Genomic DNA, 12,803 nt, shown 5'->3' on the forward strand with positions numbered 1-12,803 from the left:
CCATATAGTTGGTAAACCAAGGAACCAGCCACTAAAGTGATGCATTCTGGCCTGAGCAGCTGTCTTTTTTCTTTCCCCATCTTGCCACCATAGCTGCCATAAGGAGGACCTAAAGGTAGGACACAGAGATATGGATGGACACCCAGGGACTCTGCCAACTTACACAGTGATATGAGCAAGAAATAAATTTTTATTAAGCCCCTAAGATTTCAGGGTTTATCTGATAGAAAGATCAATGTCATCTAAATGTAATACTAAATAGTCAGTAATACCAAAGAGAAAGCTAATGTGAAAAGTCACTATTAAAACTATTAGAAAGTCTCAAAGCTGAACTGGTTTCTTGTTAAAACAAAACAAAACAAAACAAAACAACAGCTTAACATTCAAATCTACTAAGATTAAATTCTTAAGATCCATTATGATTCAAATCCACTTTCCAAACCCAGAAAGACGTTTGTGATAATTACCTGAGCACTCCAAAAACAAACAAACAAAATCCACAATCTAAAGTCAACTGTCATGAGTAACAAGTATCAAATAATTAGAGAATGAAACATGGTCTTTCAAACCTCATGACATGACTAGACGAGTATCTCACAAGTTACAGATTCCTACGAAATAAAGCATTCAGCTTTTTCATAAGGACTTCTAGGCCACAACAGCCAAGGTTTTTTAAAAATACCTATTACATTTCTTCGAATAAAAAATGACCACCCAATAAGCACTTTCTATATCATTTAAGTTACAACAAAAATTATTCTTCAATCATCCTGAAGAACTCAAGATAGTATTTCCTATCAGCTTACGACCTTTGATTTCGAAGACGTCAAGATTTATTCTATCTGGGATATTCTATGGTATCTCAGAAAATTTAAGAAAACAATTGTCCTATTAAGTCTGCTCAAAGTAAAAGATAAATGCAAATAAAACGTTAATTAAAAACCTATTTTTTTAAAAAATGTAACCTAGACCATTCATCAGAGTATCTGGATGTCATGCCTGGACAGACTTATAAATTAAAAAATCATATACTTACAGTTTGCCTAGCCTGGATACTAGCTGTTCCATCACAAATTATTTTCTTTAAGACTGGTCCAAGAGTTTTTAAAACCTCTTCACTCTCAATTCCAGGGCCCAACTGAACACAAAGAACAGATGCTAATGCTGCAGCTGCACGCTGCTCATCACTCTTACCTAGGAAAAAAGCAAAGGTACAACCATGAAAAATTGTTCTGAGAAAACTTATTAAGACAGCAATTTCCCAAATTTGTACAATTCACCAAAATATTATTTACCGTTTATATAACCCCATAATATGCTACATGAGCTGCAAACCTAGTGACCTCAAACTCTGGAAACCAAACTCACCCTACAACCACCACTTATTAGCCAAATAAATGACTTACAACTCTTATTCTCAAAACGTATTTCTTCAGCAGTGAAATGGAGATTAACATCTGTCTTAAGGGAGCACTGTAACAATTCAGCAAAATGATGTGTTTCAAGCTGAACTGACCTTCCAGATCTTTCATGTACTCATAGAACAGTGCTCAGGTAGACTCTGAATTAGTTTCTCAACCATTTCAGATGTATGCAGCCCATGAAGTAAACTAAACCTTCAAGGTTTCTCCTTCCCCAATTTTTTTTTAAACAAGTAAGGGATTAAAAATAAAGGATTCTTGGGGCACCTGGGTGGCTCTACTCGATAAGCATCCAACCCCTGATTTCATTTCAGCTCATGATCTCAGGGTGCTGAGATCCAGCCCCACTTCCAGCTCCACACTCAGAGGGGAGTCTGCTTGCCCCTCCCCGTTCTGCTTACACATCCATGCTCTCTTTCAAATAAAATCTTTAGAAAGAAAGAAAGAAAGAAAGAATTCTTTAAAACCATATGAAAACTGCAGATACCAAATTATTACCTGACAAATTAAAAATCTATTAAAAAAGCAGATTGGAATGGAATTTTTAAAGGTCATCTAATCCAACTACCATTATAGGAAACAGTCTCAAAAAAGTTGGCTCTGCTATCAACTATACCACTAAGAAGTTATATAACCTTAGACCAATCTCACATTTCCTAGACCTTTATTCTGTACAATGAGAGAGATGGAATGGTTGAAAGGTTTGCAAATATCCATTCTATTGCAAAGCTTTCACCTGAGGTAAAATGAGAAAAACAAGAAGATAAAGGTAATAACCTCATTCAATTTAAAAAGAGCATGTGTGCTTCCCACATTTCTGGTGCTAGAAATATTTTGTTAATAAAGACCTCACGATAGAAGGTCATTATTCTCATATTGTTCTTACTTGACAGAATAATTAAGCTGGCAGCCCCAGATCCTTGTAATTTTAGTGGTTCCTAAAACTGAACTTTGTTAATATTAGACTTAATCTTCAAGGTCTCTCTCCATTCTTAAAAGTTCTATGATTATAATATGACTTCCAGAATCTCCATTACAAAGTTCTAGAATTTAAACATTTCAGGGGATATCCTGAAAATGATGTCATCCACAGGTATGACTGAGGTTTTTAGTAAGTGCAAGGGAAAATGAACTATGTGATTATAATACTTTTTAAATTAGGAAAATGAAGTAGGATGGCTTTTTTAATACCTTTGTTAAAATCTGACACAAGCTTTCAAGATTTTCTTATACATGAAAATGACAATCACCTGTTCCAATATAAACATGGATGACAATCCATCATAATCCTAGTTTCAAGCTGTTTTTACACAAACAAAAACAAAGCTTTTAACAAGTCTCATTCTGAATTGAATAAGCATAGTGTATTCCTTGACAAATGTAAAGTTAAGAATGAGCCAATCTTCCATTTCCATTAATAAATATTACTACAAAGAAGGTGGCAAATTCCTTTTTAGTTCTGTGCCTCTGACTCAAAAATAAGTATATTACCTTTTTTCAGGCAGCGTTCAATGCTGTCAGTCAAAGTCATTCTTCTTTCCAGAATAAATTCATAAAGCATTTTTGAAGCCAGTGCATTTTTAATACCTTCAAGAGCTGCCTGCCTTGTCTTCGCACTATTTAAAACAAATCAGAAGATCAATTTGGTGTGTACCATAGGTCAATAATGACTTATAAAAACTACACTATTTCCCTCTCCATTTCTCTTTATACATTTGTAGATTCTTTCTATAGAATTGTCATCAAGCTCTAACCATTTTTCAGTGTAATAAGGTGAATCCACAATTCACCTCATTACACAGAAGACATATTCTCCCGTATTATATATTTAAGCAAACTCACAATTTTTTGATACTACAAAAGTCTGGACTTCGCATTTGCATCTTTAGGGCTTTTCACTTCTGTTTAAGTCAGTTCTAGAACTACTATGAAATAAGAAAATTTAGCTTTGCTATTTTTCACATCTGCAATAAAATTAGTGGGCAAGAGGCCAAAGTTTAGCTGTTCCTTCCAGCTGAAGAGTAACTTTTAGTCCAACAAACCCATTTCAATTGCAATCAAATACAGTTATATGCTATTTATTATGCTAGAATAATGACTAATCTGAGACAATCTAAATTCTAGTGGCATGTTCCTATCTACGTTAAAAGTCCAAAGGAACAAGAAACATTTAAAGATCCAAAGTAAACAAATCAGGCTTTAGAAATATATACTGTTAAATCACAGAACTGCATATAATACACATAGTGGCTGATCAGAATCACACAGAATGAAGTTTCCAGTATCTCCTACCTTTTATCCAGGGTCAAATCAATGAATCCCTTCAATTTGTACTCTAAGTCTTCTTGAGTTCCTTCCTCATCAAGGACTTCTGGTCCTAAGGAATAATATAAACTTAACATTGTTAATTTAAGTAGGAAAAAAGCAGATAGGAAACAGCGATAGTGTGCCTTAGCTATAAGAATTCTTCTACCTAAAACATCTTTTTATCTAAAGTTGCAAATTTAAATTTAAAACTCATACCATCTTCAGCAAAACTGGAAGGATCGCTGTAACCACTGCAATGGCTCATTGTTTCAATCGATGCATCCTCATCACTAAAAGGTTGAACATTCCGATGCTGGCCACCTAGTAGGTAAAAGAGGGTGGAAGTAGATGACTGTGCTGCCATATGCTCAAAAATTTCACTTGGGAATTTTTAAATCGACTTAGGAGAAATTTGGTAATGAAAACCCAACCTTATTTAAAAGGGATGATTATGCTACAAATAAACATATTTAAATATTCTAAAATAAGTCAATTCACCTGTTTTTCAGACTACTGTTTTACAATATAAATCAACTTCAGAAATGTATCAAAAACTGGTATTATGGTTGAAAAAGTATTTCCAAAACATGACTTCGTTGAAGACAATAAAATATCCAGAAATAGAGTATGAAATAATGGGTCATAAGTATATTTTTCAAGGAGAATGACTGAGCCTAGTAAACATAAACATGGTAAATGGATTAATTTTTAAGTTACACACCTTGTGTGAAGAAATAAGACATTAAGAGATGGTAGTTTTAAAGATAACTTGAATTAAGCAAGGGGAGAGGGGGGACGCCTGAGTGGTTCAGTTAATTAAACATCCAGCTCAGGTCATGATCTCAGGAGCCCCATGTGGGGCTCTGGATGCTGGGGTCAGCACAGTCTGCAGTCCTCTTGAGACTCTCTCCCCCCTCTGCCCCTCACCCTGCACATACACACACAAACACACACACATGCAGTCTCTCTCAAACAAACAAATAAATAAAAATCTTTATTTAAAAAGGTTGGGGGGATGCCTGGGTGGCTCAGTTGGTTAGGCAGCTGCCTTCGGCTCAGGTCATGATCCCAGTCTCCTGAGATCAAGTCCCATATTGGGATCCTTGCACGGCAGGGAGCCTGCTTCTCCCTCTGCCTCTGCCTGCCACTCTGCCTGCCTGTGTGCTCTCTCTCTGACAAATAAATAAAAATAAAATCTTAAAAAAAAATAAAAATAAAAAATAAATAAAAAGGTGGGGGAAGGAATAAAATAGAAATTGTGGTTTTGATATAGTAGAAAAGCCTGTTAGATGATTCATTTTTAAAAGAAAGGTTAACATACCCAACAGTTTAAAAACATCAGGGCTGTTACTAAAAAATAAAATCTTTTTTTTTTAAAGATTTTATTTTTTGAGTAATCTCTACACTCAACTTGGAGCTTGAATTGACAACTCCAAGATAAAGAATCCTATGCTCCACCAACTGAGCCACCCAAGCACCCCAAAATAAAATCTTTTTTTGTAACTAGAATCTTTCCTCAAATTAACTTAAAAAATAAATCCAGGGTGCCGGGGTGGCTCAGTGGGTTAACCCTCTGCCTTTGGCTCCGGTCCTGGAATCGAGCCCTGCATCAGGCTCTCTGCTCAGACGCTTCCCCTCTCATCTGACTGCCTCTCTGCCTACTTGTGATCTGTCTGCAAAATAAATAAGTAAAATCTTCAAAAAATAAATAAATAAATAAATAAATAAATAAATTTAGTTATATTTTGTTTTGCAGGAATAATAAAGTACTGCTCTGTCATGAATTACATTCAGCGCTGAGTTACAGTACGTCCCAAAATCTGCCCCAAAAGTGACTTTGAGTCACCTGATTCACCTTTGAGTCCAAGTTCCCTTATCAGTAAAATCAAAGATTGTACCAAATATCACCAGGTGCCTATGTTCAAGAAATTCATGTCACTTATTCCCTTAAAAAGAGGTGGTTTGTTTGTTTGTTTGTTTGTTTTCCCAATCCTCTATGTTTAAGCTTCCTAAGTTTAGTATTTGGGGGGTATTTTTTAATAAAGTTTTTTTTTTTTTTAATCAAAATACAATCTGGCTAATTTTTAAATCAACACAAGATGACAAGCAGCCTTCAAATTTGCTTGCTATTCCAAGGGAATAACTTTGCTAATAAAGGTAGGACAGCATAAAGAATAAGCTAAGAAGCCAGACTACCATAACATATTAATCAGAGTGCTTAGGCTAGGAATAAACAAATAAACCAAGACCTATGACATCATACTCTATTTCTGGATCTACCTTCATTGTCTTCCATGATTTTAAGTCATGGGAATAGTTAAGAGTCATCTGATTTCTACTAATACACATTCACAAGTCAATTCATATTTTTTACTTTTCATATTCAGTCTACTTCGAAACTGCAAAGAAGAGTACTCTTACACACCTCTTACTCAACTCCTTTCCCTAAGTCTCAGTTTCCAAGACTCCAGGAAAGAGAAGTTAAACAAACAACAACAAATCAAGAAAAAGAACCCTGTATGAATGCCTGATATCTAGATCAAATTCACCCACTGTGTGATCCCAAGTAATATTAATTAGGTAGCACTCTAGACATAAAGTCCTTATATCTTTGGGGGTTTACTAACAAGGTTTTGTTCTTTCATTTTTTAAAAAAATGCTCTCTTTCAATTAAGTGCAATGAAAAATAAGCATACTTGTCAATTTTATCAGCTTTCTAAAACCTTGCATAACTTAAAAGAGAAAGAATTTAAATAGAAAATCAATTAAAGTAATAGGAAATGTGGTTATCTTTTTATTCTACATGTTAAGATCTTGTTTGAATCCCATCTCTACTGGATGTCATTTAAAAAATACCAATAAAGTGGGGCACCTGGGTGGCTCAGTGGTTAAAGCCTCTGCCTTCGGCTCGGGTCATGATCCCAGGGTCCTGGGATCGAGCCCCACATCGAGCTCTCTGATCAGCAGGGAGCCTGCTTCCTCCACTCTCTCTGCCTGTCTCTCTGCCTACTTGTGATCTCTGTCTGTCAGATAAAAAAAAAAATACCAATAAAGTAAATGGCTTTTAAGTAAGTACAAGTTTGTGACAACGTTCCATCTCTTCTAATCAGTTATTATTTATTCCTTTATTTAAAAAGTAATACATCCACATGGAACCAAATTAACGTTTTAAAAAAGTAAATCCCACTGCATAACCCACTTATCAGAGGTAAGCACAGATAACAAGTACTAGTGTAAATTTCCCAAAATATTCAAAGCCTGTACAGTTTTATACACTCAACAAAGAATTCTTTTCCATTCATTTGAATATGCTAAAATTCAGTGTTTAAGTTTACCTTTTCTACTGAAAATAAATTAAAAAAAAAAAAAGGCAACAGCAATAAGGCCAATGAGAAATGAGGAAAGAGGAGAGGTGAAATTTGAAAAGTAATCCCCCACCACCACCTGTGGTTATTCGTTAGCTCTAGGGAGAAAGGAAATTTCAGAGTTTCTGAGGGAATAAAGATTTGTTTGTGATTCGAGGAAGCCATGAGTAACATCCGTTACAACTTTTAAAATGACTGCTTGCTGCTTCACCATCATCTGTTCCACCAACAAAAGGTAAAATTTAAAGAATAAAATGAATAAGGACCTCCCAGACAATTCAAATTACTTCAGAGGAGGAAAAGCTAAAATACAGAAAATAGAGGTATCCCCTATTCACACTGAGCAATCAAATGCTACAACAAACTAATTTTGTATTTTACATCTTGATCAAGAATGAATTTCATGAGTACTGAGGGCATACAATCAAAATAAAGAGCAACATAAAAGGGGGGAAACTACAACTATAATAATTCATTTCTATTGTCAATTATTAAATGTTTACTACAGAACATAAGTTTTCATGCTGCTATAAATCCTACAGGAAAGCGTTTTAAACGCCAGTTTCCTATTATCTTTAACAAGAAAACCGGACTATTCATTAATGAACAGAGGCGTATCATTACGAGGGTCGGATCAGCAATTGTGTTGACAAATACATAATGGTTAGTAGTAGTTCTGATGAGCTGAAGTCTGAGAATTCCAATGTTTAACTTCAAAATCTCGACCAAAAAATTACTAAATGAGATGATTTCACCCAGTTTAACTTAATACTCGATTTAAGTTTAGTGGTGTCTCATAAGACTTTCTTTTAGGTCCTTTTCCCCTAACCCTACAGTTAGTAGTAGAGAATCATGAGTTCATTTAAGCACCTACCCATCCAAGAAAAGCTTCAACGTTGCAATGAGAACACAAAAAAATCTAAACTTTTGGCCAATTGCAACCTGAGTTCCCCACCACCTCGCCTATCCCGGCCTCAGGGGACAGAACCTATAGAACGCTGCACAAAGGAGAACGCGGTTTCTGCCCCCCGGGAGAAGGTCGCTGGACCACCCCCCGCAGACGAAGCGGGGGCGCGGGGTTTCTGCAGGTGCCAGTTTGTAATAGAAATAGACCCCAGGCTCGGACAGTGGCCCTGAGCTTCCACGCCTCCGCTCAGCCAGGTGGACATGCGGGATGCTCAAGGCGGCAACGGGATGGGATGCCACACCGGCGCCTCTGCGTCACCCGGGCCGCACAGCGCAAGGGCGGGCCTCGTGACGCAAGAGCAGGGCCAAACGCGCCGGACCTTTGGCATTCACCAGAACTCCACATTGGAGTCGGTGGATCAAAGGCAACCACTGACAGCAAGACGTAAATCCCCTCTCGGCCCCACCCTCCGTCAGGGTAAGCTCTGAGGAGCAAGCTCCAGCTTCTGAGAAGAGTTCCTCTCCCGCCCAACAATCCTTCACCCCGGACCCGGATCCACTCTCAGGCCCTAGAACCCATTCGCGCCGCCCCTCCCCGCCCCCAAGGCCGGTGCCAAAGAGTTCGGTCCGCAAGCCAGATCCAAATCGCGCGAGGTACTGCCCCCACGGCACGCTGGGAATTGTAGTTCGCCAGTCAAGCAAAGAGGCCTGCCGACACATATGTCCAGAGGAATGGAACTACAAATCCCACGGCGCCCGAGGTTGAGACTCGCAAGCCCGGCCGGCAACTGGGATGTCGGCGGCGGGGATACCCCCTTACCTGCTGTCGCCGCCGTCGCTGCAGCTGCCCCTGTGCCGCTGCCACCACTGCCACCGCGGTGGGGAGTGTTCCGCTTCTTATTCTTCGGCATCGTGGGACGCCCGGTGCCGCCTAAACTCGGAGCTTAGCGAGGATCAGCCGATGGAGCTGCACTTTTTACTCGTGCGTCTGTGCGGCGGGCGGCTAAGAGGCGAGTCTTCAGCTAACAACAGAGGCGAGAAGCGGCGGGGGTACGAGCGGGCGGTGGCAGCAGCAGAAATCCCCGTGAAGAGCTGTGATCGGAAACGATACATGTTTCTCTCTAGCGCGGGAGCTAAGGCGGGGCGGGCTGGGCCACGACGCCTTAAGTAGCAAGACCGTCGCCTGTCGTCACCATCTGTGGGCGGGACTCGAACTCTCATTAGCCAATCCCTATAGATCTCCCCACCGGAGTCCTACCTCCGGCGACCGATGGATGCTGACTACCAATCCCATGTCGCAAATCTTCCAGCGGCGAATATGGATCAACTCCTCTCTGCCGCACTGAATTCTGGGAAATGTAGTAAATCTTCGGGGAGAAGTTCTCCTGCCTCCGCCCAACGGGCTTTTCGGCGCTCTTTTCTCCCTACTCGTGTCCCCTCCCCTGCTTCTCAGCGGCCTCAGCGGCCTCCCCTCGGAATAAACTGAGTTTTCCCGGGCTATGAGCAATGAAGCGAGTATGCCTGATGACGACGGCCAGCTTCCAACTGGGAGCTACGCAATCAGCTTAGCTCATCTTTATCTTGCGGGTCGCGTTCTTCTGTTTAACCTCTCCCCTGCTTTCGTGCAGCTTCCGTCCAGGCACAGCCATACCCCTCCTCCGGAACACCTCCAAGATTTTAGTTGTTGAATTAGTTTAGTGATCACCACTACCTTTAATTGAGGGGCTGTGTGCCCCCTACCTCCAAAAAAAGGCGTGCTTTAATTAGTCGTGTAGTTCGTCTATTTCTCCTAGTATAGACTAGAAAGATCTGGTGATTCAGTGTCACAGGAGTCACATTTCTACACAAAAATGAGTCCTTTGACAATTCTGCCAGTTAGGAGGTCAATGTGGGATAAGAGTTGGTTTCTGAGAATTCAACAGCTGGTAAAACAAATATAAACTATAAATACCAATATCGCAGTGTTTTTTATTTTCCAAGGCGCTCTTAGGTATGTCTTCCCTGTTACATTTGTTATGTATTTGGGACCTGTCATTAGGTTCATGTATTATGCCCAAACTCACTGACTCACCCCAGCATAGGTGGCTCATCCCTCACTCCACCTCTCTCCTGGGCTCCTTCTCTTATTTTCTGCTTGTAGCACATTTCCGCCTGAATGTACCGCCAGCACCTCAATCCAATACCACTAAAACAAGAATTGTTTCCCTCTTCCTGTGCCCTTTGTGTGTTCACAGTACTACTATCCTCTATGTCCAAATTCAAAAACTCAACTTCATATGTGGCTCCCCACTCTCTTTAGTGCTCCCCAAAACAATCGGTTTTATGATAAACTCTAAATTCATGTACTATTCTCCAGTCACATGGCCTCAGTTCAAACCTGGGCACCTAAAGGGATCTTCCAGTCATTTCTAGAAGATTTCAGGTTTCACACATGATAATGCTGTCAAGTTTATTTATGATCCCCTGTTTTACTAATTCACTAGTTTAATAGTTGCTCAAAAACATTCCTCGGTTCCATTACCAATATGTTCAATGCCAAACCTCTTAGCTTGGCCTGGACTCCCTTTCCAGCTCCATCTCTCACTGCTTCCCCATACACATCCCATTCTTCAGCCATGTGAATGAAGCCTTAGGGAAGCCCTAAACAGAACTGTTTCTTCCTCCTCACAACTCAGTGCTCTCTGTAATGCTCTGTTGTCACTTACTATATCCCTACAGGTCACACAGCACATTCAAAGATGCTCTCCAAAGGGCCATATTTCAGGATGGCTTTTACTTTCTTTCATCCTAAGGCAGCAAGTAAGCCACATAGATAGAGCATGTAAACCAGGTAAGGATGCAGATTGGTGGACACAGCTCCCATGATTTCCTTCCATCATCCCTCCCATGACTACATATCTGAAGTCTAGTGACCTTGGGCCACACTGAGTGAGACGAACCCAGGTTAAAGGAACACAGAACTACATACCTTTTATAACACCAGGCTCTTCATCATACAGAAATAAATAATACTACACTTAAGGCAATAATTTTGCCACAGTGTGAGCCCACTGCCATCCATACAGGCTGGATGTCCAGTTTCCAAGCTTTGAACATGTGCTCTGCCTGCATTTGGGAGCATGTTCCTTTTATCTGCATCCATGTTCATGTCCACTTAGAGGCTTTTCTGGGGCAGGCCCAGCCATGGCCTACCACATGATATGCATACACGTTTTATATTTATTTATGAAAACATCTGTCATCTAATAAAATTGTTGGCTCCCCCAGAACAAGAAGCTTGGTCTCATCATCTCTATTCCTCACAGCACATAAAAAAGTGTTATCTTCGTAATTATAGATAGTCAGCATATGTTAAATGAACGTTTAAGAAATAATTGTTGACTATATTTCTCTAGTTCAAAAACAGGAAGAAACATGACATACACTGAAGATACCTCAAATTATGAACTCTGAGAGGTACTCTGATAAAATCATCTTACTATATTTTTATGTGTATAGTTACTTCAGACCAGTACAAGTGCCAGAAAGATTTAGTCACAGTCCTCATAAGACAGTGGTCCTTAACTCAACATGTTGGCTTAACAACATATTTAAAGAAATTACAAGACTCCCAACAACACTGAGTCACCAAGTGACTACAAATAGCAGGAGGAAAGGGGAAAGAGGACACAGGGCTTTTTCCTTGTCAGGATTTGCCTTTTCATTCTCCAGTGACTTCTGCGTAGATCTCACAGGCCAGACTTTTGTCACACAATGATCCCTGACCCAAAGGGAGTCTAGAAGACAAGTATTTTCAGCTGGGCTTATTGACAATCAAATCTAAGGTTCTGTCAATAAGAATAAGGGGGAGATTATGGATGTCAGGTAAGCAGCTAGCAGGGTCTCCTTCATGTACTATGAGGCAAAGTTCTCCTTCATGTACTATGAGGCAAAGTTTTCCCATGATATTTCTAAGAAATATCACATATTTGTTACCAACTTGACATTCTGTGCTGCATCTCAGCTCTTAGCAGTAAAAAGATGTTTCCTCCCCCTATAAAATACAACCTACTCAGTTTAACATTCCAACAGATATCACTATCACGTAAATAAACTCATTGTTGCAAAAATAAATTGTACATTAGTCTGAATGTGTGGACACACCTGAGAAGAGTTCCAAGCTCTCATGGGATCTGTATATTGAGAAATATGGTTCAAGAACAATTAATTAACACAAATAAGACTTGGTATTCAAACCTCCTCTGAAGGCATAAACATAAAAGCCTGTCTTTGAATGACTTTAGTCATGGCTTCCTTGGGATTCTTTGCATAGCATTAAGCAAAATTAAACGTCTCCCAGATCCAGCTGAGACTCACCATAGCCTAGTTCCTGCCTGTCTCTCCTAACTTCTCTCATCACCTAACAACAGTCATATGACAGAAGGGAAGGGACTGTGTTGTTAGAAGTTCCTCCTCTTACCTCTCAGCCCCTAGCCAGAGATCTTCTGTTTTGCCATATGGAACTCCTGGCAGGTATCGCAGCTCATCATGCTCAACGCCTGGCTACCTCTCCCACTCCTCTTTTCACCCACTACACTTTGCCTAAGTGTGTCCTTTGCCACCTCAGAATATAAAGTTCATTCCCCCTTAAGACTTTTGTAACAGCCATCCCTCACCCCTGAGTTTCCACAATTGCCATTCAATTCTCAGCTCAAGTGACGCCTCCCTAAGGAGCCTCCCTACTCTCCATTCAGACATGGTCCCCTCACCCCACTTACCACCACCCCATGTATGTTATTCTCCTAAAGCACATCTCACCACCTAA

General features: G+C 39.9%; 1 protein-coding gene across 2 annotated transcripts in view; it reads right to left on the reverse strand.

Moving 5' to 3' along the window:
* The window catches only part of IFRD1 (interferon related developmental regulator 1), a 22,143-nt gene extending 13,022 nt beyond the window's left edge, over positions 1–9,121 (reverse strand). Inside the window, exons 1-5 of one of the 2 annotated variants that reach the window (XM_032871199.1) lie at positions 8,820–9,121; positions 3,945–4,049; positions 3,714–3,798; positions 2,913–3,037; positions 1,037–1,194 (exon numbers count right to left, since the gene is read on the reverse strand). In XM_032871199.1, the coding sequence (XP_032727090.1) occupies positions 1,037–1,194; positions 2,913–3,037; positions 3,714–3,798; positions 3,945–4,049; positions 8,820–8,910 (564 nt within the window). In that variant the 5' untranslated portion in view covers positions 8,911–9,121. Of the gene's footprint in view, positions 1–1,036; positions 1,195–2,912; positions 3,038–3,263; positions 3,312–3,713; positions 3,799–3,944; positions 4,050–8,819 lie in introns of those variants that run through there. The other variant, XM_032871209.1, reaches the window with a different exon arrangement.
* Between the last annotated feature and the right edge of the window lie 3,682 nt (positions 9,122–12,803).

The sequence above is a fragment of the Lontra canadensis genome, unplaced genomic scaffold (assembly GCF_010015895.1).
Source record: "Lontra canadensis isolate GAN:19392208 unplaced genomic scaffold, GSC_riverotter_1.0 scaffold2, whole genome shotgun sequence".
NCBI classification, from domain to species: Eukaryota; Metazoa; Chordata; class Mammalia; order Carnivora; family Mustelidae; genus Lontra; species Lontra canadensis.